The sequence below is a fragment of the Sycon ciliatum genome, chromosome 1, assembly GCF_964019385.1.
Source record: "Sycon ciliatum chromosome 1, ocSycCili1.1, whole genome shotgun sequence".
Lineage (NCBI taxonomy): Eukaryota > Metazoa > Porifera > Calcarea > Leucosolenida > Sycettidae > Sycon > Sycon ciliatum.
The window spans coordinates 67,715,236-67,742,157 of NC_088643.1; the positions used below are offsets into that span (position 1 = coordinate 67,715,236).

At 46.4% G+C, this 26,922-nt stretch overlaps 3 protein-coding genes across 3 annotated transcripts; 2 read left to right on the forward strand and 1 right to left on the reverse strand.

Annotated features, from left to right (window-relative positions):
- Window positions 1–21: 21 nt before the first annotated feature.
- Window positions 22–1,181, forward strand: LOC135805047 (histone H1, orphon-like). The gene has a single exon (XM_065319035.1). The coding sequence runs from the start codon at window positions 104–106 to the stop codon at window positions 671–673; it is 570 nt and encodes a 189-aa protein (XP_065175107.1). The 5' UTR covers window positions 22–103; the 3' UTR covers window positions 674–1,181.
- A 368-nt stretch (window positions 1,182–1,549) lies between these two features.
- LOC135805050 (uncharacterized) lies at window positions 1,550–13,111 on the forward strand. Its single transcript, XM_065319038.1, has 5 exons — window positions 1,550–1,973; window positions 5,776–5,848; window positions 6,928–7,058; window positions 8,406–8,507; window positions 12,614–13,111. Exons 1-5 carry the CDS (start codon window positions 1,794–1,796, stop codon window positions 12,677–12,679), a joined length of 552 nt encoding a protein of 183 aa, XP_065175110.1. The 5' UTR covers window positions 1,550–1,793; the 3' UTR covers window positions 12,680–13,111.
- Window positions 13,046–25,335, reverse strand: LOC135805049 (E3 ubiquitin-protein ligase ARIH1-like). Its single transcript, XM_065319037.1, has 17 exons — window positions 24,773–25,335; window positions 24,390–24,457; window positions 23,662–23,728; window positions 22,749–22,796; window positions 22,197–22,289; window positions 21,674–21,729; window positions 21,185–21,251; window positions 20,464–20,570; window positions 20,240–20,282; window positions 19,651–19,722; window positions 19,321–19,398; window positions 18,767–18,877; window positions 18,008–18,091; window positions 17,473–17,535; window positions 16,175–16,288; window positions 15,430–15,542; window positions 13,046–14,075 (listed from the first exon to the last, which is right to left on the reverse strand). The coding sequence occupies exons 1-17, from the start codon at window positions 24,983–24,985 to the stop codon at window positions 13,979–13,981; spliced, it is 1,494 nt and encodes a 497-aa protein (XP_065175109.1). The 5' UTR covers window positions 24,986–25,335; the 3' UTR covers window positions 13,046–13,978.
- Between the last annotated feature and the right edge of the window lie 1,587 nt (window positions 25,336–26,922).

The following is a 26,922-nucleotide window of genomic DNA, read 5'->3' on the forward strand; positions in this document are numbered from 1 at the left end:
TATTTGCAACTGGCGCGAAATTTGAAGTCATTGCGACTCTTACCTCGGTACTTCGAGTTTTCTGACTGCGTTCTTTGCGTCCTTTAGTGTTTTAGACTCAAATATGTCTTCAACTCCTAAGAAGTCTGCTGCGAGGCGCCCTGCCGCCAAGCCTACCCATCCTCCCTTCAAGACCCTGGTTATCCAGGCAATGAAGGCGCAGCGTGACGCTAAAGTTCGCAGTTCGTCAAGAGTTGCCATCACCAAGATTGTGTGCACTACACACAAACTTCAAGACCCCGCGAAGGTCTCCCGTTTCGTCGGCCAAGCTCTCAAGAAGCTCGTCGAGTCCGGCAAGATCGTTCGTGTGACCGGTGTTGGGGCATCTGGCTCTTTCAAGCTACCCCCGAAAGCATCGGAAGTGAAGGCACCTAAGGTAAAAAAGCCCGCCGCAAAGAAACCAGCTGCCAAGAAGCCAAAGAAGGCAACTACACCGAAGAAGAAGACCGCAGCGAAGAAGACCACTGCCACGAAGAAGACAACAACAGCCAAGAAGCCTGCAGCTGCCAAGAAATCGACAACAGCAAAGAAGCCAGCTGCCAAGAAGCCAGCTGCAAAGAAACCTGCAGCCAAGAAGCCAGCAGCCAAAAAGCCCGCGGCGAAGAAGCCAGCAGCCAAGAAGGCCGCCAAGTAAGCGTGCTTATCTTTCTGTAGTCCTCTAGTGCATAAAATCTTCCATGTTTTCTCATCAATAGGTCAAAATACTCATGTAAATGTACCGGGCAAAACTTCGCGCATGTCTTCATATTTCAAACCGGCAAATCATAGTCAACTCACAACAATAGTGCATATAGCTTGAAAGAAATTCTCTGCGCAATATTGTACTTATTCTGTGCTGTTATGTTGTGGGCTTTTTTCCTTATTTGCTGAAACAATTACCCTGCGTTTTTCAATGCAATGCTGTCTTGATTTTTCTTCATTTTGATTTGAATCTTAGCACCATATTATGTACATCTATCTTACTATATGACTTGACTATTATCGAGTCTTGTTTCTAATGTGTTATCGTCAACGGAATAAACTATCGGATTATATCTTCTCGCTGTTTTTCACCTCTTGGATTTGTGTCGTTTCTCTGATCAACCTATTGGCTGTATTGCCATCTTTCCATCTTTGCAAGAAACACCAATTCACTGTGACAATTTCTTGTGGTACATGTTGTGAATTGGGAGGGATGGATAGGGTGACCAATGACATTGTAATTTGTAGTAGATCGTCTTGTCTTGGTTAGTTGTTTCTCCCATTATATTTGGGGTAACTGCGGTTTTTTTAGGCTAGGCTGCATGCTTGCCTTTCGGGTTATACTGGGGACAGGGTTTTCCCTAGTCATGGTAACAGCCACAGACTGGCATTTGCCCTCGCGCCCGAAGCAGCTGATTGGTCCAAACCTGCACATGTACTGACTGTCAAACTAGCCTGAAATAAAGACGCTACTAAAAAGATGTCGAGTTTGCATTAATTTTTGCCGCCAAAGGGGAGTACGAGTGGCCATGAATGCGATCGCGAGCTCGATCATCAATCGAATGATTGCATGCTGGATGGACTGCACATTTGAATTACAAATTTTTAATTTTAATTGTAGTGTAATTACAACAGCTGCAAGCACAGAAAGATGAGAACCTTATTCACTCTACAACACTGTAAATAGCCTACTATAGTTCGCTGTGTACTAAAATGAAAGCTGACGGTGCTGATACCAGTAGTCAGGAAATCGAAGCACCAGGGAAGAAGACTGTTGTCGCCAAGATCCATTCATGGCTAGCTCTCACAAGGCTCTATCTGGGCGCAGCGTCAGTGGCGAATCGTTGACGGTGTCCATTGACTTATTGGCAGGTTCTTGCCAGCTATTCACAGTCACTCGCAACAACGCTTCGCGGAATCTTCGGGCGGCCTTCACGGTAGCAGTACTAGCTTCTGTTGGCACAAATGGGCAGGTGATGTTTTTTTCTCGTTGACTTGCTCATGTGAATGGTTTTGAAAGGCTAAGTGGAATTTCCAAATTCTCCCAACATGCAGTATGTATAGTCTATACAATAGAATAAACCATGAAGCCGGGTGTTTGTGGCCAATCAATTTCTTTCCTAAACGAAGAAATTTATTTCCCATAATCACCAGACAGAAGGATCATGTACAGTAGAACTCCCCTTATCCGGGCAGGTTGGGACCGAGCACTGCCCAGAAATAGGAATTGGCCGTAACTCAGAACTTACTTACTGCATGAAAGTAAACATGTTTGATGGCAATCAATGTTTTGGGGCCGTTTTCGTTGAAAAGCCCATTTTTATGACTAGATGGGTCAGAAAGGTGCCTGGATTAGGGGCGTCCGGATCTGGGGAGGTTTACTACTACACTCGGACGCCTCTTATCCGGGCACCTTGGGACCGGGCACTGCCCGTATTTCAAATTTGTCCGTACGTATCGAAAACTCATCTACCATGTATCATTTCATTTTTGAAGAAGTTTATTTGGAACGTATTGCACATGTTCAGGATAAAAAAGGAACCCATTGATAAAAATGTGTAATTACATAGGTCGGCAGTGAAAAATAAGCACTTCCTGTACATACGGAAAAAAGTTCAAAAACCCCAAATTCGAAGCATTTGTGCTATAGGAACTCAAGCTGAAGGTGCCCGGTAGAGAGACGTGCCCGTATCTGAGGCGTCCGGATAAGAGACGTCGTTTGAGTGTACCAAGAGTAGATAAACAAGAGTGTGCAACTCCGGGATGGGTTGGCCCGCGGCGGAATTTTTTGTTGACGTAATTTTCGACGACGCACGCGCTGCGAGTCTTTTCGAAAGTTTTGCCTCGTGCACTTGGCCGGGCTTTACATTACAAGGTCGGTGCCCAGCACGTGCTCTCACCCTGCTCTGTGGCAAGATGCGCGTTTTTCTGAAAAAAGGTGACATCAACAAAAAATTCCGCCGCGGCCTGGGTATCTGCAGATTGTGCAGAAGAGATCCGGAGTTGCACACTCTTGTTTATCTACTCTTGCTACTACGCAGGGGCGTTGGAAGGAATTTCAGGATGATATGATCAGCCAACGAGAGAGTTTGGAAGCTCAGGGCCCTACGCTATGCTTTTTTGATTAGCTCATCGTACATGTTATTAGAACTGAGGGAAATGTGTTTTCCATTGATTGGCCATAGTGTTTTACGTTGACCATGACGGCTACAATGCCCAACCATACCACCACGAACTGATCGGCTACATCATTGTATTGCAAAAAGTTTCAATCTATTCGCATTACATGCATGGTGAGCTAGGCAAAAAAAAGCATAGCGTAGGGCCCTGAGCGAAAGAAGTAAACTGAAGTAAACTTTCTCTTTGCATTCGAGGGTAATACGACGCCGTCTACCAATTTGATGAATATTGTGGCCAGCTGTCTTTGATGGTACGGTACAAGACAGGTACGGGATAGCGCCAGGCGCTAGGCATGCCGACGGCACAAACGCAGAAACACGGAATTAAAGCTGTGTGTACCCTGGCTAGCGCCAGACGTTACTGAGGTAACGTCTTTTGCTTAGCTACGGGAATAATTATCCGTACATCTTCGCGACACTCTCCAAACGGTCTCTGGGCTACACCAATCACTAAAAGAAAAAGAGATAATCATTCGAATTTTCGGGCAAGGCCCATCTTCAGGAATGTAGTTACTGCAGACAAAACAGAGATTATACAGTTGCGCTCACTGAAATCCGATCCAACGTGCAAAGCTGGCGCCCTCAGCTTCCACGGCCCTTGACGCCCTGGAAGTGGAACGAATGCAGCTGGACGTACACATGTACGCATACAATGGTGTAATCGGAACTGGTCCAGGGCGCCAGCTTTGTACTTTGGGTCGGATTTCAGTGAGCGCAACTGTATAAGTGACAGATGCGAACATTTTGGCCAAACGGTGTAAGGTGTGGGAATGATAGTATGAAAGTGTGTGGCTAGGCGCTGTGGTGAAAATTTCACCTGAATCAAAATATTAACACGGAATAGATGAAGAGATAGCACGCCAAATGCAGGAGCCAAGGTCACAGCATGATAGCATGATTGCACAAACACTTACACCTACCCGGCACCTACAACGACACTTACATGATGTACAACAGCACCTCTCTTATTATTATTTTTCTCACCCCACACCCCTCTACTCTGTTATCGGCCCTCTTAAGAGTTGTGTTCATCACTGTTGAGGCTTCCGATGGAAAATAAAAGAATACTACTACTACTACTACCTACAACAACACTTACATGATGTACAACAGCACCTACAACAACACCCATAGCATGGTAGCATAACCCCCCCCCCCCCCCCCCCCCGGGACAAGAGAGAATGACTGAAATGAAGGACAAGACGAGCACCCGCAGCAGCAGCAGCAAAAACAACAACAACAGCAGCAGCAGCAAATTATTACATTATTGCAATAAATGTGTAGCGTGACTTGTAGTTCATTGGTCCTTTTCTTTCCTTTAAAATTACTACATGCAGGTGTCGTTTCGGCCGGGTCCCTCTATAAAATTTCCATATCTAGGCTGTGTTTACAGCGTAACGCTTCGTTTACATGAAGTACGTGGAGCGAAACGGAAGATTTGTACACCGAAACGGAAGAAAACCGTAATGCTGGCCAAAGTGGAAGCATTTGAAAACGGAAATCTTCCGCCGGATAGATTAGGATGTGTGAACAGCCGAAATGCGTGCTAGGCCTTGTTACCGTCCCGTATGTATCGTTTTGCGCATCCATACGGATCGCGACGGTTCCGGCAATGTTCGTCATGTGGGGAGTGGTGTTTTAAGAAGTGTTGTCAACTATTCCTTGACTGTGATAGGTGCTTCCACGACAACACTGCTCACGTGGCAAACTGTCGCGGATCCTTCACGCCCATGTAGACGCTCGCGTGTAGACGCACGAAAACGAGACAAACGGAGATTCAGCTCGGTTCATCTCTGATTGTGGAAACGCTCCAAAACGGAAGGCACCCGTGAAGAAACACGGGATCGAAAACGGAAAACTGGCCGTGCGTTGCCGTGTAAACCCAGCCTTAGAGCCAATAATCATCACTTTTCATTAAAAATAATGTGGCTGCCAACGATTACAATTATTGGTATGGTTAATATCGTAGTGGCCAGGCGTAGCTATTGATGCCAAGAGCTCATAAACCAGAGTGCACAACTCGGGAAGAGCTCATAAACCAGAGTGCGCAACTCGGGAAGAGCTCATAAGCCAGAGTGCGCAACTCGGGAAGAGCTCATAAACCAGAGTGCGCAACTCGGGAAGAGCTCATAAACCAGAGTGCGCAACTCGGGAAGAGCTCATAAACCAGAGTGCACAACTCGGGAAGAGCTCATAAACCAGAGTGCACAACTCCGGAATAGCTCATAAACCAGAGTGCGCAACTCGGGAAGAGCTCATAAACCAGAGTGCACAACTCCGGAAGAGCTCATAAACCAGAGTGCACAACTCGGGAAGAGCTCATAAACCAGAGTGCACAACTCGGGAAGAGCTCATAAACCAGAGTGCACAACTCGGGAAGAGCTCATAAACCAGAGTGTGCAACTCGGGAAGAGCTCATAAACCAGAGTGCACAACTCCGGAAGCATGAGTACCGGTAATCAGTAACCATGTCTGGACTGATTGAATGTCTTTGTTTGTTTTTGTTTATACTACGGCCAAATCGAGATCTGTTCAATATTATTGGAGCCTTCATGATAACACCTGTTCATGGATGCTGTTCAATGTTATTATGTAGGTGTGGTGGATCAACGCTTCACTGTTACTGTGTGTGACAGTATTCATCCTTGACATGGCTAAAGTCCAATCCGGTTAGTCTGTAACGCCTGCAACTCTATAATGGTTGACGACTAGTCGACTACAGTGAAACTTCAGTAGAATCATGTACTACAGACCCTGGATGTGACATGTGTGAACTTTATGAAGTGTTTTGTTTTTGGACCTGTCTACTGTAAAATGTTGAAGTCATTATGTGCACAAATGATGTACACGGACAGTCTCTTGCTAGTTTTGACAGCCAGAAATAGGCAGAATTCGTTAGGCCAAAACAAATAATGACCTTGTTTCCGGTCGCCCGACCGGGCCACTTTTTCCCAAATTCTGAAACTTTTTTTGGTCCCAAATGTATGCAAACGGTGGCAATGCCATGTGTGCAAGTGCACTAAACGAGTCATAACTCAGTCAAATCTCAACCGAATTCCACAATCGAAACACCTACAAGGTAGCAGAGATTCTCAGCTGTCGGCTCGAAAACCTCCGGGGTCGATACGAGCTAGAATAACGGAGCTGGAAGGACTCGAACTGTTTGCTTGATTTCTCAGGATGTACGAAAACAGGAATACACCACATGCTGTACAAGAACAGTGAGTCAGTCAACTTTGACATTGATCCTTGCCATGATTATAATGTACAATGTACATGTGTAGGTGCTCTTGTCCATCAATGCCACAACGATTGAGGAACCAAAAAAAGTATCCCAAAAAAAGTTTCATTCCGGCCGACCGAGTCTCCTTTTTGAGGGGTTGCCGACCGGAAACAAGCCTATTTTTTGTTTTGGCCTTATCATGGCGCGGTGGCGGAATGGTAGTTATTGACCAGTGCCTCACACTTCCAGGTTTGTCCTGTCGCCGCTGCTGATATATCTGAGTATGTATTTGCAAAGTAGTCAGTCCTCTATCTCGGTAACGGTATCAGCATGTGTGGCTGTGTTACTGTGCAGTTGACTGCTGTGGCTGATGAGGTGGTGTTAATAGGTGAAGGGTTGAGTGTGGCTGTGTTGTGGAGGCTGGTGTATATGAACTGATCATTTAAATTATCCACGCAACATTGCATTCCATGGTGACCAATGTGAGACCGTCCACCCCCACCCTGTGTTGCACTGCCTTTGCAGAGAGTCTGTTGGTCATTCCGAATGTGGGCCTTCTGCACACTGCTCAGCGATCGCTGGCGCTGTTGCACTCCAGTACGTTTGTGTCTTTCCCGGAACTGCGTCATCTCATCCTCAACGAAGGCATTTCCTTGGTAAGTGATTGCTGTTTCTCGTTCACACCCAGAGCGATTGATTTGTGGCTGCATTTTTGTGGTGTGAACTGAAAAAAAACCTGAATTGAAAATAGAGGCAGTACCGTATTTTTCCGGTTGTAAGTCGACCTTTTACGACTTAAAATAGAAGGAGAAAGGGCGGGGGTCGACTTACAACCGGGATTCGACTTATAACCGGGAACTATCAGTATCTTCCAAAAAAAGGACCTGCACTGCATGCACGAGTGCACCATGTTTACACATTTTGCCAGTTTATTGGCCTTTTTCAAAGATTGGGACGTTATATCCTCCAATAAGGAATGTTTACATGATTTGTTGTTGTGTTAGTAGCAGGGAGTGGTTAGTAGTGCTTCTTTGGGTGAAAACTTTAAAACGCAGAATTGAGACCTCCAGATAGGGGGGTCGACTTATAACCGGGGTCGACTTACAACCGGTAAAATACGGTACTTTTTCGCAGGGCGTGTGCCATCAGAGTAGGGGAGAGACTATCTGGGAAGGGGGAGGGACCCCCCCCCCCCCCCCCCGGCTAAGACCCTGATTTTACGTATACAACAAAGTGGTACCGGGCAGTGGCTGCTGTGCAAGACAAAGAATTACAAGCATTTTGACACCACAGATCTCACTCTATGTGTAAACTATGGTGCTATAACAGTGCGTATACTGTACTATGTACTGTTGTGGACATGGAAATCCGGTCGAATGACCGGGACCGGCGCCCTCAGTACGCACAGGACGTTGCATGCACAGTGCACATGTTGAGCGCATGCCAACTCACGGCTGCATGGCCAGCGCACTGGGGCCGCTTGACCACCGACTGGATTCCCATGTCCACGGCAGTACACGTATTGGGGTGTGACAGAGATTTACAAAAAATGGCAGCTTTTCAATGGCAGCAACTACGCTCACTGAGACATAGCAGAGTAATAATTTAGAGTTGATGCTCTAGTTGTTCAGGTAATGAAATGTATACTCGAGGGAGTGTCTATCTGGCTGGCAGGAAGTGCAAACACCAACGTTGGGAGTAGCCACATTCTAACCTGACTGCACGCAGTTCTTCGTAATTATGTTAGGAATGCATTTCTGTGCAGGAGACATGTTGGAATCTACCCGTGAATGTCGGCAACGCCATGGCTTAGTTGGTTGTACTTTGGAAACGTCTATGCAGGCAGCATTTCCCTGTATGCTGCACAACTGTCTCCAAGTTTTGAACTTGTTCTGTGTGCTTTTTTATTTTTTACAATGTTCACATTCCGAGCTCGAAAATAATAAAGAAAGACAATGGTACTTGTGATGTGTGCTTTTGTTGTTGTTTCTCCTTTGCTGCAGCACCGTGTTCTTTTCTATTTGGCTTTGGTGGTGCAGTCCGCCGGTACGACCCAGGCATCTCCTGACCCTGCTGTTGCGCCTAAACTCGTGCCATTGTTCACGGTGAGCTCATAGTGTGGCTAGTCTCGGATCTTTCCTGAAGCCTGTGTAACTTTCAACCCGCAACTTTATCAAAGGTTAAACAGCCTGGGCATTGGGTGATCCTCAGTCAGGGGCGTCGGAGGGTATTTTAGTGCGATATGGTCAGACATCTGAAGTACAACTTACTCGTGGGGAGGGGTGGATGAGAATTTTGGCAATTTAGAGCCCAAATCAGTGCATTATAATTACACTTTACAGTCAACTTTGCTAATAACGACTGCGGATATAACGACAATTCGCGACCGAATTTCCATGCCCAGAGCAAAGTCCCATCTAACTGTAATACAGATAATGAGACTTTGGATATAAGGACACTTCGCGAATACGGTAAGGACACTTTTCTGATGCCCCGCCGAGTGTCGTTATACGCAAAGTTGACTGTATATTCATGGGGTACCTAAGGCAAAAAAGTGGTACGGTCAATACCGTAGTGACCGTACCGTGGCCGACGCTCCTGTCAGTGGTACCTCAAGCAGGCCAAGGTTTGATTAGAACTTTCTAACTTTGTCTCCGATGTGTATCTGAACCCATTCTCACTGTCCCCAGGACTATTGCGATCCCGCAGTTGTTAAAGGGGAAGTCCGGTGAAAAATTTTAATTTCAGGGTTGGTAGAGTTTCGGGCGCTGAGTCGAATGGTGTTGGTCCCACGTGTCTCCGACAAAGCGTTCTCGAGATATTTCCGTTTGAAAAACTGAGTTTCGGGGGCTGCGCCATGACGTCATGCGGCCGCGCCACACCCTCTGCAACGTCATAGCGTGCAGCTAGGTCAAAAGGAGTGCGTGAAAGCAATAGTGTCAGTGCTATTTCAAATGATTTGGCGACTGATATTAGGTGGTGCAAGCGACCCCGAAGACCTGTAACTCCTTGTGAGAGTGAGGATGCAGCCATGGCTGACCTTCATGAGTTCGGTCTGGGGCTGAGAACCTCGGTATTCAGCTGAAGAAATGGCCGCGCGGGCCCGTCAAGAGTGAGCGTTACTGAGTTTCCGACTGATGAAGAAGCAGCAGCTATTGCAGACGAGGCTGATGAATTATCAGATCGCTGGAGAGCAGGGTCGCCAAAATGGAGAAGAGTGATGCGAGTGCTCTAAATGTTGTTCCATACCGATTAGATTGGCTTAGACTCCAGTGGCCTGCCACATGGTGATGTTTTGGTGCGAACTTGGAATATTTCGGACTACTCATTTGGAGAACAGTGCAGGCTCTTTGAACCACGGGCACGACTCTTCGCTCGCAACGCTATGGAATCTGACAGTTCTAGGTCCGGGAGCTGTTCCCTGTTTTGTCACTTGTCACGGTTGTGCACTCATCGCTGTAGCATAAAATAATGAGGCGGGTGCGGAAAACTAAAATTTTCTTTCTCAAAGCACAATCACCGGCATCGGCAAGGAGAAACGCACGTTCTCTGACTACATGACTGTACAATACGACTGATACGAGTGTAGTACATGACAAGTCCGTGTGTTGACTAGTTTTCTGAGTCTTGTGTCAGTTGTGACTCGAGTCTTGTTGTAGATACTACCCCAGCACGGCAGTGCGGGAGTAGTTCCGTCTGTGATGAGTTTGTTGACTGCACCACAGCTAGATAACACACTGCACGCACTGCATGCACGCAGCGCACAGCGCGTGGAGGCTGACGGAAAAAGTTCAACTCGGAAACGGCTAAAATACGGTATAACCTCGAGGTTTACCGAGCTGAAAATCACAGGGTATGTAGTGTTTGTAACACTGAATCGAATGGTCTTGGTCCGAAGAAGCTGCGACAAACAGTTCCCCAATCGAACACGCTCCGAATATGGCCATTTTTGTACACAACTAGATGGTGTGGCTACCTGGCTGCACGCTGTGACGTCATCACCTGGATCTGGGTGATGCGCGCTCAAATTCGCACATGTTCGATTGGGCGTATCTGACGAACCATATGCCGCAGCCTCCTCGGACAAAGACCATTCGACTCAGCGACTCGAACTCTACGGACTGTGAAATTTAAATTTTTCACCGGACTTCCCCTTTAACGATGGCATTTATCAGACATCTGATTTCCACGAATTTACTGCAATTTCCTAAGTTTTCGTTGTATGAAAATTTGAAAAGTGCATGTCCATGACTCATACATGACTACCAACCGATTATCAGATGATCCAATCCTTGTTTTCACTCAGAACATTCGCGCGCAATATTCAAGATGATCGTGCACTTCAGATGTCAATCGGTCGAGTTTTGAGTATTGACTTTACAAAAACTATTCCGAGTTCTCCACAATGTGGCTGGAAATTCATTGCAAAGTTTGCCAATGAACTCTTTGGATGAAGTGTGACATCATCTCTTGGCCTTTTCTCAAATTTTCTGGATGACTACTAGTATGTCATGCGAATGAAATTGCACGTGTGGGTAGGGTCGCCCAAGCATCGTGCGCACACAGCAAAACTCGCTTTTTTAAGTTTTTTTTAAGCTCTCCCTGTTCTCCACTACGTTATTATCCCCGCTGCTCGACAGTGCAGTTGCGGCTGTAGAAAGGTAAAGGGTGTACGGAAAAAGTACACGTTGTAAATGAACTTGACTTATAAGTTATAACACCAGCATGTTCCAGGGTTGTGGAGTAGAATCCAGGTTTAGAACACTTTCCCTTTCTTTCTTTGCTTGTGTATGCAACTAAAGTACATGTACACAAGAAATGAATATATTTGGAGAAGGATTGAGGTGCTTTTGGCTGCGACAATTTTGAATGGGTTGTACATGTGTATGGTATGAGTCCTTCGAAGTATGTGCATGATGCCAAACATGTACAGATAGGATTATCCAGACAGCCAGATATGGTTAGCACTTCATGAATGCCGATAGAGCAGACGATTGACTTGCGCCCAGTTCTAGTTTTATCGTCGCTACAAGAGCACTCGCTGTCACACGGGACGGTCTGTGCTGCATGTTTCGTCTGGCCGGGCGAAGCATGTAAACGGTGCATGTATCGCACAACATAATACAATCCGTATCATGATTGTTATGTCATAACAAATTAACTATCATGATCGCACAACAGCAAACCATAATTATCTACATGTAACATACTACTGTCCAAGGTGCACCAGAGCCTGACCAAAGGTTGCACTCGTATACGCTGTAAGAGTTGAAAGTTTGACGAGCCCAAAGTAGTTACTTGATTTGCGATTTGTTCCCACTTGGCTGGGTACAAAGTTTAACGAACTTAGTATCACACATCCGTCTTCTGTTCCTCTAGTAGTAGTAGTAGTAGTAGTACAGAGGAGAGAAGGAATAGCACACTAGTAACTCTTCTTGAGTTCACGATGGACTGTTTCTCGTTGAAACGCTATACTTTGTACCCCGTTAGAGATCCAACTCTTCCAGTACTTCAATTTATGCTGCAAAATTTGAGATTTTCTGTCACTATATTCCATGGCAGCAGATTCAACCTAAGATCCTCCTGTAAGGTGTCTGTGAAGAGGTATAAGTGATGTTCTGCCCTACGTTACCGGAAGAATCCCGGGAACTCTCTTCGCGTTCCCGTAACGTAAAGAAAACCTGTTCTGCTCTACGTTCACGTAGAGAAATCATGTGGAACGTGTACTGGAAAATTTCCCCGTCCATATTTGGCAGTTTTCTGCCTGCATATGGTTGACACCAAGAGTAGATAAACAAGAGTGTGCAACTCCGGGATGGGTTGGCCCGCGGCGGAATTTTTTGTTGACGTAATATTTTCGACGGCGCACGCGCTTTGAGTCTTTTGGAAAGTTTTGCCTCGTGCAATTGGCCGGGCTTTACATTACAAGGTCGGTACCTAGCACGTGCTCTCACACTGCTCTGTGGCAAAATGCACGCGGAGTTGCACACTTTTGTTTATCTACTCTTGTTGACACCCAGCAGATCTGTACGCATTTTCTTTGCGTGTGCCACAACGTAGAGAGCGTCATCTACGCATAGAAATCTGGACCCAAAACACGCGAAGCCGTAGACTCTAACCCAGACACCTGCTCTCTACGTGATTTCTCTACATTTCACGCGTAGCAGAACCTCTCTAATGTTGCTCTCTCTCTCTTCTGTTTCATCTGCAGCATACTGCTCCAGAGTTGGCCCTGCTGGAGGAGATTTTCATTGGCGTTCAGAGAAGCATGGACTAGCAGCCGGCATGCGCTCCATCTGCTGCAGCACCAACAGTGGTAGCGGCCAAGACGGCCACTACACCAGGCTACGTGCAGTAAATAATGCCACCACAAAACTTTGCTCCGCTGGCGGATCTTCCCATCCTTTCCTTTCTGTTCGCACACTGCTGGGCCAGTGCGCACTGCCAGTATCCTCTATTCATAATATCCATAATATTTATTGAAGCCCAGCCGTCAGTTTATATGGAACATGATAGCATCACGTTTTTTAAAGAACGGTACACACACAACACTGGCATAATCTTGCTTGTAGTGAGTGCCCGTCTTGATCTCTCCGTGCGTTTCGCAAGCACTTGACAGCAGCACTCAAACAGAAAACCAGTATTGAATTCCGCTTTTCCCACTCGCAAACTTTATTTAGACACACAAAAGTGATATATGCATGATTCATGAGAACTGAGAAGCACGTGTACCTGGCGTAAAAGAATAACGTTATAATAATAAGAGTAGTGGTCGGTATGGTTGTTTCTGTGAAGTATTAACAGTTAAACCTTGTACAGTACATGTAGGTGTCAAGTTAAGTCTCCCTACATCTTACAGCAAAACAAACCAGCTGGAGCCGTCGAGGCAATAAAAAGAAAGGAACAGCAGTGCCACACACTAAATGAAGGTCGACCAGAGCATCTTCCTGACACACATGCTTAGGAGACTGAAGGTGTTAGCAACGGGATAGGCGGATCAAAGAAGAGTATGCACGCGCGCGCTCGCGACAAGGCGTGCCCAGCAGCTGACGAGAAATTCAATGGAACGCAAATAAAATCAGCTAAGAGAGGCATGAGTACTAGTGGACACAAGACAGCCTCGATAGAGCGGAGCTAAGAGTATGATTTTGTGTGGGTTTCATGACCGATGCTAATAATAATTATAATTATGATACACTTGTCAGGCATGCTTTCAAGTTAACGTAGAAAGCCCCTCCCAGCACGGCTTGTGTGATTATAGTATGTGGCCAGCATAATTGTACACACTGCGTCTCCGGGAGAGGGAGAGAGAGGAGAGAGAGGAGAGAGAGATGACAATGATGATGATGATGATGAGAGCGGTCGAGGTGCGCAAGGGCAGTGCTTGGCTGTGCAGGCGTGTCTGTGTGGTCATGGATGGGTGCTTGGCTGTGCAGATAGTAAGAGAATACAATGGAAGGGTATCAGCAGAACTATGATTTTTGATGGGAGGGGGCAAGGAAGGGCACCACAATGATTAATTGTAGGGTAACTTCAATCAGGATTGACATACGCCCACCAGTCTTTCTCGTAACCTTCATTGACGTGAATCAGGATTGACATACGCCCACCAGTCTTTCTCGTAACCTTCATTGACGTGATCAAGTAGCTTGGTGCATCGTAACCGGCAGTACCTATGCACGCAAGAACATGTGTGCATACACACAATAATTATAATCCGATTGATGCAAGACCTGTACAGCACACTGTACAGCCATGCCTTCATACAGAATCATAGCTAGCTGCTGAGCCACTACACAAGAGCTCCGAGTACTGTAACGCGCACGGCACAGATTAGGCCAATTTCGGAAATTCTTAGGACAAAGTGATCACAGAGCTTATGTGGTATGGACGCTGGCCTAACGGTCTTTTGAAACCAGGTCTATAGAGGCTAAGCGGTTACACATCACCAGTTGAGATACTTCAGAAAAGTTGCAGACCCACGGCACAGCAGTGTACTTGCTATATAGAAACTCACGCTGCATACCGCGACTCACGCTCAAATCCATTTGAAAATCTCGATGAAATCATTCGCATAATAAACCTCTATACTTTCGAAAGGCACCTATAAAGTGTGTACAAGCACTGTACTAGCAAGAGTACAACCCCCCCCCGCCCCCAAAGAGTGTGCAACTCGACTATGGGTGCTGTCCCAACAGAATTTCAAGTTGACATCATTTTTATGACGCAATGCGCACTGCACACAGATTATCAGACGAATCCGGAACCTGTGGTGGACCAAAGCCCATCTGATCCTGTACAAATAATTATTGCAAAGAAAAACGTGTGATGCGTTGACACCCGTACACATGTTGTAAATCACTGGCGCAAGGAGCATTGCATCATAAATAATGACGTCAACTAACTTGAACTTCTGTCGGGACAGCAGGGTATGTGGGAGTTGCACATTCTTGGGCGGTTATGTACTCTTGGTCCTAGTGATAACATCAGGGGAATAGTTTGGCAAAGACGCTCAAAACGCAAGTCAATGCAGAGCCAAATCCTTTTGGATTCTGGCCCAGGGTAGTGTTCGCCACCGGCGGACCGCTATTAGAACATTTTTGGGTGGATTGCCCCCTGTAGTGAAAAGAGTTCCTTTCCCAACACTCGACAGGGTGTACAAAGTAGTAGACTAGTTCAAACACTAGCTAGCACTAATCACAACCCCTCATTGATGCATTCTTTTCACATCCACACTAAAAAAAAACTTCGATAGCTCTTTCAACCAATTGTTTAATGTAAAAGAAAGACTAACAATTAAATTGGGGACTGATACTTTGTATGCAGTAAATGCATTACGGCCTGAGAGCAGGTTATCAGCCTAAACTGTGCACAAGAGTCAAGTGAGCTGCCAACCCAGCAACATGACGGCAGCCCGTAGGATCAGGTGTTCTGGGTTTTTCCTTTTCTCATTCATGTTCAGTTGCTCATTCACTCTTAGAAGTTGTACTTCGAGGCATGTGCTCTGGACTCAGTGTCTATACTCACTGAGACTTGTCTTGAACGGAAGATTTGATCATGGCGAGATTGGTACCAGTAATGTCCCGCTCTAAGAAGCCGGACAGCGCTTCTGTGGCCATTTCAAAGTCCTTTTGATTGTCCTGAGGACCAACAGCACATGCAGAATCAAATACACGCACATACGCGCACACACATGCACACACACACAGACGCAGCGGAGCAGCACACGTTATGCATACCAATATAAACACGCCTGGACAGTCAAGAAACACATCCAAAGATAAGTGATGCCACAATGACTTGCCAGAAACCATCGGCAGCTATTGATTCGGTTCTTTTACCCACAGCATAGTCTTGGTAAGACAAGAGAAGACAGTGCCCACTCAGATATTGTCTCCAAGTGCTAAAGCCATTATCAGACAAACTGATGGTACAGTCAGACCTCGCACACATCCGTTTTCCACAAAAATCCGGATACTAGTAGGCGAGGGAACCGGATAATCGAAAACACATTCTGTGTGTATGCATGCCATATGCTGTAAATCAGTAACAAACGATTTTCTTCCGGATGGTGAGGGATCCGGGTAAAAGAGGACCGGATAAGCGAGGTCTGACTGTACTTGTAAAAGCAAACAAGGAACGTCATGCACTACTAGTAGTCTACTGACGAAGTTTTTAAATTATTTTCCTCCGAGTCAGTCAGCGAGATGTTTTCCTATCCGTCAAGGAACAACGCACGCTGCTGAGTTGCTGTGTCGTTAGAAACACTTACGAGGAAGATCTGCGCCTGATTGTTCTTTTCCAGATAGTAGGCAAAGACATAGCTGTACTTCAGCACAGCACGGCACCGAGATAGGACATCCACAGCCTGTACCAAGAACTGGGACTGTGACGAGTCAGGAACAGAACAAAGCGCGCGCCCGCACACATACACAATTACACATACACGCCCGCACACACACACACACACACGCGCACACACGCACGCAATGATAACAACATCCACGAGTAAAAGCCTGCGCAGAGAACGGAGAACTGTACCCGTGTGGGACAATTCTCAAAATTCGGTCACACTTGGCAAGTCGCGTGCTCAGTGCAGACAGCTAAACTGTTTCGGTGAGTAAGGCCTATCAGTACAACTACCTGTCCCTGCGGGAATTTGCGAAAATTTCTCGAAAACTTGCCAAGAAGTTGCGGCAGAAAACAACAAAAAATGCACCGAAAAGTGCGGAAAGATGCGGAACTTTCCAGGAATTCGCGGAGGCATTTTGCAGAAAATTGCGGATTTGGGCCAAATCACGAAACTTGTTCCATCCGTAGAATCGCTTTTTGCGCAGTAGATCTACTGGAGAGTACTACTAGTACGAGTCTACTGTGCAAATATTACACCTACATGTAGCTACAATGTACATGATCATGGAAAGCTCTGCCTGAAAAGTGCATAAAGATGTAAAAAAGTGCAGAAAACAAAAAACGCGGGAAATCGCGGATTTTGCAGAAAATCGCGGGTTTGGGCTAAAAACGCGAAATTTACTGCATCCGTGGAATCGTGATTTCTTGGAGGGACAGAACTACAGTACTGTCCAAAGAAATCCAACCTTATGAATAGAATAGCGCCGGTCACTCCTCAGCTCTAGCACTACTAGTACATATTATACTGGTCTGCGCATTCGAACGCGACGCTACTTTATTTATGAGGTTGGATTTCTCTGACCAGCACTGTACAAGCTGAGATAGAATTGCACTGCTAGCCATGGCAGCAAAAGCCACAGTCACTTGGCAAGTTCGACATGTGCTGCAATACATATACACACACACACACACACACACACACACACACACACACACACACACACACCTCAGACATGCCCATCGCTTCCGCGATGATAGCGAACAGCTATGTTAGACATAGCAACTTGTGCTGGGATTACACCACAACAGCTTGCAAGGCTGATGAATTGACCGCCACTATTTTTAGCCTGGTATCCACCACACAGCTTTTTGAAGGCCAGAAAAAGTCACACACACACACACACACGTATGAGTGGAGAGCAATGATGTGGCACTCACGTCGATCCATGGGAGGCCGCTGTTCTGGACCTCATCCATTTTCTGCTTGACTGCCGTGTATAGCTGCAGAGTGGGGCACGATACAACAAATCCACACAAGCATGCAGGAAGGATAGGTTATACGCATAGAACTTGGAGCCCCCGGTATAAATCCATTTCATTCAATATCACCTGGGGTTTGACGGGGTCTTCGGACCGTTCAGAAAGTTCTTGACAAGTTCTGGCTGCTTCTTCGTTGTCCCATCCCGTCTACAAAGTATGAATGAACCAACCTACGCCCGAACACACCGAGATAAACTGACGAGGGATCAGTTCCCTCAAGCAGCGCTTGAGCACGGAAAGGTGCTCTATTGCCCGTAAGCTGAGTAGAGAGTTTGATGCACTTCTCGTATACTCAGGACAGCAGGTGAAAGTCAGTCAAGTTCGAGTACAGCTAGCAGGAAAAGCTGACTCCAGCACTGGGAGCGGACAACTAACTCTTTTAATTAACTTGCAATATGGCAAGAAAGGGAAGTCTCACAAATGCTATGCTTACCTTTTTCTCTAGATTCTCACTTCTCAAATGGTTCAGATAGCGGTCGCAAAAAAATAAGTAGCGTTCTAAAGCTTTTCGAGACTCCTGAAGATGCACATACAAATGCACACACCAATGCTTATTTAACTCAGATACTGAGCCAATAATAAATGTAAAATAGAAGAGAACACATGGGAACGATTTATGAAGCAACTGTCCACGACTGTAACAAGATAATAAGCAGTCAGAAAGCGCGATAACAGGGCACAAAAACTGAGAGGCTACGGAGACATTCAACAGAGATATTTCTGTGCGCTCACCTTCCTAGTTGGAAGGCGGTTGGTTTGCATACTGGAGATGTGTTAGAGCTAGGTGTCAGGTCGTTGAATGCCTCAGTAGCCGGAGTTGAGATGGCAACGGAAATGTTTTTAACACTATAGCCAATAGTGAGTGTGTGTGTGTGCGTTGAATACGCAACTCGCCCTACTTATACGCTTTTTTCATTGACACCCCCCCCCCGCCCACACACACACACCAGGGCTCACAAATTAAATAACAGCAACTTATTGAGATACTAGTAGTGGTAGAGGCTTCGGCAAAATAGATGAATTGATTATTGCTTCCTACATGAGAGCTCGCGCTTCCCTTCTGAGCAATGCATTGGGGGCAAGGAAAAAGTGAATTTTTTAAAAGAAGTTCACTGCACCGCTCGTGCACACTTAATAGGCTGCTGGCGAAGGCAAACAACAGCAGCAGTACAATTGCACGGTGCAAAATTACCTCCTGGGACCCCCGCGCTGCTTCAGCATCCTTCTCTGCATAACGATTGCAGTTGTACCAACTTGCGCCGTGCGGCTGCCATGCGCCCAGACATACCCAACAGAACTCGGCCTGTGTGCAAAGCAAAGCAATACAAGATAACACACGTCTCTTTTCACTCAGACATTGACATAGTGCATACAGAGACATTGAACACGAGAGAGTGCAGTCACTTCTGGGGAAAACACATAAACGCGACTGAAAATTAGCGGCATATCACTCGTCAAAATGAAACAGAATGAAAGCCTGGCAGCCGGTATGCGACCAAAACGTGAAAGATTGTGCCAGGCCGAAAGATTACATCATACATGGTTGATCAATTATTCGTGTTCTGTGAACTGTGTATGGACCAGACAACATTCATACAATCGGAGAGAGAGAGAGAGAGAGAGAGAGAGAGAGAGAGAGAGAGAGAGAGAGAGAAAGAGAGAGAGACAGAGTCTACTGCAGAAAACTCGCTGGGTCTACCATAGAGGAGATGGTTGGAGCATACACTTCCTGATAAAGTAACAAACCTTGCACGCTTGATTCCGGCACACCATGTGGTTACAGCCACCATTCTTCTCAATGGTTGCTTTACACTTGGGACATTCCTGAAACATAAGCAGATGAGATCAGTCAGCTTTGATGATAGCAGAAGTCGCGAATGGCAAAAGAGAAGAAAAACTAGCCTTATTTCTACTTCTTTGAAGTAGATGTTGTCAATGGCAAATCACTGGGTTCGAATCCCGCCCGTGGAGCCTTGTTTCGCAACACGTGTGTGGATCCAAGCTCACTAAGACCGGTACTGAAGCAGAGTAGCCGCAAAGATGGCAACAACAGCAGTCAGCAGCTACAGCACGAACCTTGGTGTTTGCATGTATCCAATGTGAAGTTTCACTGTCGTCTGCACATTTCTTCAGCCATTTTGCCAGATACTGCAGTAGAAACAGACACAGCAACACCATCACACGATGTGTACATGTGAACACAATCTATTTAAAAGACATGACGGTGAAAGCTCAGGAGCGAAATGTAGCGATACGCCACAGACAGTAGGTAGACTTAAAACTCACACCTGCCATTGTGTACAGGTGTGGCAAGATGCTAAGGTTATTTACAGCTGCAGTGCAAGCACAGCACCTGCCAAGAATGTGTGTGTGTGTGTGTGTGTGTGTGTGTGTGTGTGTGTGTGTGTGTGTGTGTGTGTGTGTGCGTGTGCGTGTGTGCATGCATGTGTGCATGCATGTGAGTGTGTGTGTGTGTGTGTGTGTGTGTGTGTGTGTGTGTGTGTGTGTGTGTGTGTGTGTGTGTGTGTGTGAGTGTGTGTGAGTGTGTGTGAGTATGCATGTGTGTGTATACGTGCATGCACTTGATCATATGTAGATGTATGCAACACCACACAATCATGAAAGTCAGTGACAATGAAGACTAGACATCTTTCACAGAACTTACATCGCATCTAACTGGCTCATGCGCTGGTTGCGTACATCTGAAGCTGTACAAAATACAAACACAAACATCATCAGCCATGATGTATTACGAGTATGCGCGTGTGCACCTGCATGGAAGCAAAATAAGTTTAAAAAAAACAGTACTTGTACACCATAAATGCTTCAGCAGGATGGGGTTACAAGTCACCATAGCACCGCAGCCTGTCAGGACAGCAACAAGCTCACCAGAAGACACGGCCACACTTGCATCGCACTCGCCGCGCATCACGCTCTGAGCAACGGATGGCGTAGGTACACCCTGGCGCTGGGCACCACTGCATCAGTCGGTTCGCCTGCACAAGGCAAGACGCACGAAGAGGCACAGGATATCAGATGCGTTAACGAACCGTTGGAACAACAGCATGACAAGCACCAGCACAGTTGACAGTTGACAGTTGACCCATCGCACATTGCCAAATATGGAATGTATGAGTAATGATTGCGAGTACGCTGCGATCAGGAATGCGCTGTTCAACACCCCAGATGACCATGCCCAGGTGGCTGTGAAGGGTGTTAAAAACTGTTTATGGTACCAATTGCGTCATTGAGCAATGGGTCCATTGTGTATCACTAGTATAGCATCATGCTCAACAGCTGGAATCATGTGTTCAGTCACGGCCGAAGTTGCCACAACCTCTTCTTCGCAAAATTAACTACATGCACTAGCAGTTCTGCCATTATTTACTAGTACCACAAGAGTACATAACTCCTGCTAGTACTTATAAGCCATGGCCTTACATGTACAATAGAGAATAAGGCACAGAAAAGAAGTAAAGTTCTTCCGAAACAAGAAAGACACGTGGCATAAATATACTGTAACAGGCTGAGAACTGCAGCTGTACACCAGAACTGCAGCTGTACACCAGAACGCGGCCAACTTACAAGTAGGTATACAGCCTGCACTCACCTCAACGAAATTCTTGGACATCAAAAAGTTGTATTTTTGCTTGACAGCAGAGGATACTAACAAGTTGCTGAAAACAATGTCACACACAAACAGACACACACACAAACAGACACACACACAAACAGACACACACACAAACAGACACACACACAAACAGACACACACATAAACACACACACACACACAAACAGACACACACACAAACAGACACACACACAAACAGACACACACAGAAACTGGTACGGCAGCACTTTGATTCCTGCGCGAGTTTACTCAGTTAATTGTTCACAAAAATAACAAAAATGTCCTATAGAACCAGATGCATGCATGTTTTACAGTATACAGAGACAAACGACACGGGAATATGACTGAATAAAAACCCCAGCAGCAAGGCCTGCGTTCCGGTACTGACTGCTTACCAACGACACAGGAACACGACTGAATAAAAACCCCAGCAGCAAGGCCTGCGTTCCGGTACTGACTGCTTACCTTACAGTGAACTCGTCCATCAACACTTCACACCCATGACCAGCACAGGAGATCCGCTGCAGATACACACACACGCCAGTCAGCAACATTACTACCATCACTACCACTACCACTTCCACCACAGCCACCGCCATCTCCATCATTTTAACATATATATTTATACTACACGAACAAGGCATGCTATGGATGGCAAAAAGCTGGTCCGTCAGCCCACCAGTAGTGGATGGTTGAGAGCTTGCCATGCCCAACCAGCACGCATCGATTCACCCCTCTCCCTAGCATGCACTCAAGCACACCCACACCCACACATACACACACACACACGCACACTCCAAAGAAACCCCTGTCAGAAGGCACCACTGCCTGTTTGGTTGAACGACTATAAATAAAAGCACAACAACAACGACAACGACAACAACAACAACAACGACAACTGGAAGCACAGACAGGACCTGCATTGTTGGGCTGGGGTGCACCTGTGCTCTACGAGTAAGGCATGCGTGCATCTGATCGCAGCACTCACCTGACCAACGCCGAGTTCCATGATCATTGTTGTTAGATACTGACGCCAACATGAATTGCAGAAAGTATGCCCGCACGGCAGACAGCTCATTTCCTGAACACCAACAAGGAGAGTGGTAGCAGCAGTCCCGGAAACAATGATGAGCAACACAAAGAGAGCTAACAACTGCCACGATCGATCAACACAGCAACGACACAAGGACTGTGAAGCCAATATCCCGGGTGAGTATCTTGCTCTTACTATTGTACATGTACAGTGAAACCTATCTAAGGCGACCACCGCTCAAGGGCACCCCAAAAAAGTGGTCCCCGTACACAGGTGGTCTCCTTATCCAGGGTCATGGGTAAGTGGAAGTGATACCCTTTGGTGCTGGATTTCGTGGTCCTCCAGGACAGGTGGTCCCCTGATCAGAGTGGTCACCTTGATACGTATTTTTGTGGGCAACATGATCCACTCTGGTAATAGCATAGAAGTTATGGGTTATACAACGTCCACTACAGGGCTTCCTCCATGAGGGAGCGGGCCAAAGGACAATGCAGATGGAAATCTTACCGACGGAGGTACATCCAGAAGGCAAATATCACACGAGGAACAAGGTCTCTGCAACAACCAGAACATCACCAGAACAATCATACATAGTCACCAGAGAAGCAAGCACAATGCCAATACTCTACTGTTAGAGAATGCCCTCTCTGCGTGACAAGAGTACTAGCTAGAACATTACCAAGTCTGGAGAGTGAATTGTTCCAAAGACTGAGCAACTTGAGACGCGTAACTGTCACGACTCGTTTTCAGACTTGTATCATCTTCCATGATGTAACCAGCTCTATGCACTCGTGCGAGCTGCAAGGTTGCCTGGCACCAACGCAGTTTTGTGTGTAGTCACATGCTTTGCATCACGGAAAAGGACGTAATTCTGAAAACGAGTTGTGACAGCGGTTAACGTGGAGTTACAAACTCCGGGTAGTTACTAGTACGTATTTTCGAAGTACTCTTGGCCGTCGCTAATTGAATTAAATTCAAACACTCCAATTACTGAGGTATATAACAGCCGATGCTGTGTGTGTGTGTGTTTTTCCTTCGTGCAAGATGTGGACTACTTGCTGTATTTTAAAATGTACTGAATGCACTCCAATCAACATCGACCTCCCCTGATGAGCTCGGAGGGAGCAAAACAGACGCCGAGCGGGTGGGTTCTAATGAACGATGTCTTCAATGGAATTGTTCTCACTATGGGAGCTATATTGATGGCGGTAGTCGTGCATCATGAGTTTCGCCCCCAAGAGCAAAGAAATAACTCTTTCTTTAGAAGATAAAGCAATTTCTTTAGCCTACAATAGTAGGAATGCCTACTCGTTAGAACAGTCTTAAGTGCATGGAGTCATGCAAATGGACGTGCATGTGGGAAACCTAACTATGCTCGTACAGCACTGATGCAAGCAATTATTACTAGCACAGTACTTACTGTCACTTTAGGAGCAATGACTATGTGCGCGTCTGACATCAGCTTGCTGGGATCTCCCTCATAGTATCTACATGTGCATGTACGCAATGCAGGCAACGCAACATACAATCATACACGTGCATGTACGCAATGCAGGCAACGTACAATCACTTCAAAGCTCTCCTGTAGTGTAGCACGGCGGTCACAGCATAGTACATTGTGCTACTCGTACAGTCAACCTCGTGAACAACAACACCGGGTAAAGCAACAACTCACGGATAACGACACTATCTTCAGACTTAGTGACCATTCAACTGCATACTGTCAACCTCACGAATAAGTTGGAATAGCGTCAACACGCGGCTAACAGCACCTTTCTCAGGCCCGACCCAACGTCGTTCTTCGCAAGGGTGACTGTATACTGTGTATATGCACACGTATCAACACTTCATTCAACAGGCATACGGACATGAGGCAGTGTGATAACCAGGAGGATCTTTTCCCTAGTGCACCGCCCGCAGCAGATGAAGCTATCTTGAAAAGAAGTAACCTGCAAGGTGAACCTACATAACATGCACCGGTGAGTCAAAAGTATTTAAGACATGCAACTCAGAAGCGTGGTTAGGTAGGCCATGATGGAGCCAAGAGAAAGCATGACATCCGTGCACTGCTGTCCGTAGCAATATGCAAAGTCCTTCGATATCTACGGCACGGGCCGATAGTGCGAATGCCGGCAAAGCCCTCCTCACCTTTCTAGCAGCATCTCCTTATCCCATTTGAAGTGCACAAGCAAGGCACGTGCAGTCAAAGGATCAACCTGCGCAGTCACGAGATAACACCCAGCCAATCAGCCAGCTACTAGCAGTTGGCCCATAAACAACACGCCTAAAGTAGAGTATTGCAACGCGCGGGGTACTGGTGGCATGTGTCAACGCCGGAACAGCACATAGCCAAGTCATGTTAATGATAGCAACTGGGGGTTGAAAAAAGGTTTCTGAATGGATTCGGGGCAGAGTTTACTTTGCAACAACTCAGGTACTACATGTATAATACACTCAGTGAGCTGCTGGACGACCACTTGTTAAACGACTGAATGATGGGTCAGCATCGTCTCGTGCACTTGCAGCCTTACCTCGAAAATTTCGTTCACTTCCTTTATGCTATCCACCATGTTCTGAGCAATGTCATCCTTGCTCAGCACCGTGAAATTCTGCAGAACGCCAGCGGAGTCTACGGTCTCTTCTCCACACAAGGCATTGTCACCATATACACCTTCGTCGTCGTCATCATCATCGTCATCCAGTTCAATATCCTCGGGCTCGCTGTCCTCCAGGCCATAATCCATTTCTAAGAGAGCTGGCAAGTGGATTTTTTACTAGTAGCAATGCACCCACGGCCACTCGCTCCTCTCCAATAGCCTCTCACTGACTTTGGTGCTCAAGAGGCGAATTATTTTATTAGAGCTAGTATGCAGTAGGTGACCTGTGCAGCCACTGACAGCGTCACCTTCCAGCAAAGCAAAGCAAGAAGAGGCCGAGGAGAGAGCTCAATACTACTATCTTGCAAATGATTATTGTGTTCTAGCTAGACAGTCATCCGTTGACGAAAGTTTAATAATAGTTTCAATCAACCAAACCTTTTCAAGCAGCCAGTGCAGACTGCAGTGCAGAGCAACCATAAGATAAAGACTACGTGAACCCTTTTTCGCTTGGCTTGACCTTATATGCAACGTCACCTGGTCATTGTTGTCTCAGCTCAACGGCAAAAAGTGCAGACGCCAAAACTGACACTGAACTCTGAAGCGCTGAGCTGAGCTGTGAGTGTGACGTGAGTGGGGCGGCGAAATCAAAAAAAGCTCAAGAGCGAATGACGTAATGTAGGATCAACAAAATTTAAAAACAAGGTGTGACATAATCGTACGTGCCAAACTCCCAAAGCTGCATGCATGACTGTTGGCAGCAGGGAGTAGTACAATACATACTACCAAGAGTACATAACTACACAAGAGTGTGCAACTCCAACGCGTGTGTGGTTCATCCGAAATCCTAGTTCAACTGCATGGTGCGGAACTAGACTGGCGCCATACGCGCTAGAGTGAGGCCGAGGGCAGAGTTTCGCGATGGGGAAATTCGACTTTAACTGACTGAAACCGGCCAAACATCAAAAAGCCGTGGAACCGGAAAGGAAATGTTGGAAAACTGCGCCACTTTTCTGTTCTTTCTTTTTTCACTGACGCGCGACGCGACGTGTCCTTCGTGTTGAAGAAACATGTCCAAAAGGCAAAATTGATTTATTATTTCTTGTTGAGAACTGTTTCAGGAAGGAAGAGTGTAGTGAGGGAGAATGGAGACTCCTGCTTCAGGACTGGACGCTACTCAAAAGTAGTTGATTAGTCGTGTTGGTTTTTAGTTTCCTGCTGAAAGAATGGATATTGCAGGCTCTATCCTATCTCTTCAAGAAGTCCTTGACATGGAGGAAACTGTTCAGAACGCAGAACCGGAGGTGGTGAATGAAGCAGCTGCTACATGTGTTGGCAGTTCGGCTGAACACGTCCCTTCCTCCCTGTCTGCTCCTTCTGCCCCAGCTGCTCCGACACCTCGCCCAGCGAAGAGGAAAGCTAAACTCTTGACAGGTCACGAAAAGCTGAAGGTCGTTGAGAAACTGGCCAACATTGAGAGCTCCATACTTGAAGCTGAGGTGATGCGATGTGTCCTGGGCGAGCTTCATATCAAAGTTTTTCCTGGTCGGGCATCGAGTCTTGAAAAGTTTCCTAGAGTTTGGAAGAGGGTGATTGTTCGTCTGGCTGAGAAATTTGCTCAGGTATACCGAGAAACTTCCACCAAGGCAAACAAATATGCCATCTTCCAAATGATGTGGACGACCGCACTGCGATCTGAGATGGATCACCCTGATGTTTGTGCACTGGATTTGAGTGACTACGATTGCACAAGTGTAGTGATGTCCATTGGTGCAGCTGTTTCCAATTTCTGCTGCAGAGTCGTCAAGGAACATCTTCAGACAGCAATAGAGGACGAGCCTGGTGTTGCGGTTGCATTGGAGGACAAGCATGCTCATCGATTTTTCGGATGGGCCCTTCATTCTTGCATTGCTGGCTTAAAGGGCAAACAACATCGTGATGGGAGCACCCTCAGTACCATGGAGACAGAATGCTTGGACCTGTGCCGACTACTGAGACTAAAGAGGGATGAGAAAGCGGAAGCGAACATCCCAACAAGTCTAACCGTACGTGATAAAGGATGGATGACTTTCATGCGGCCAGAA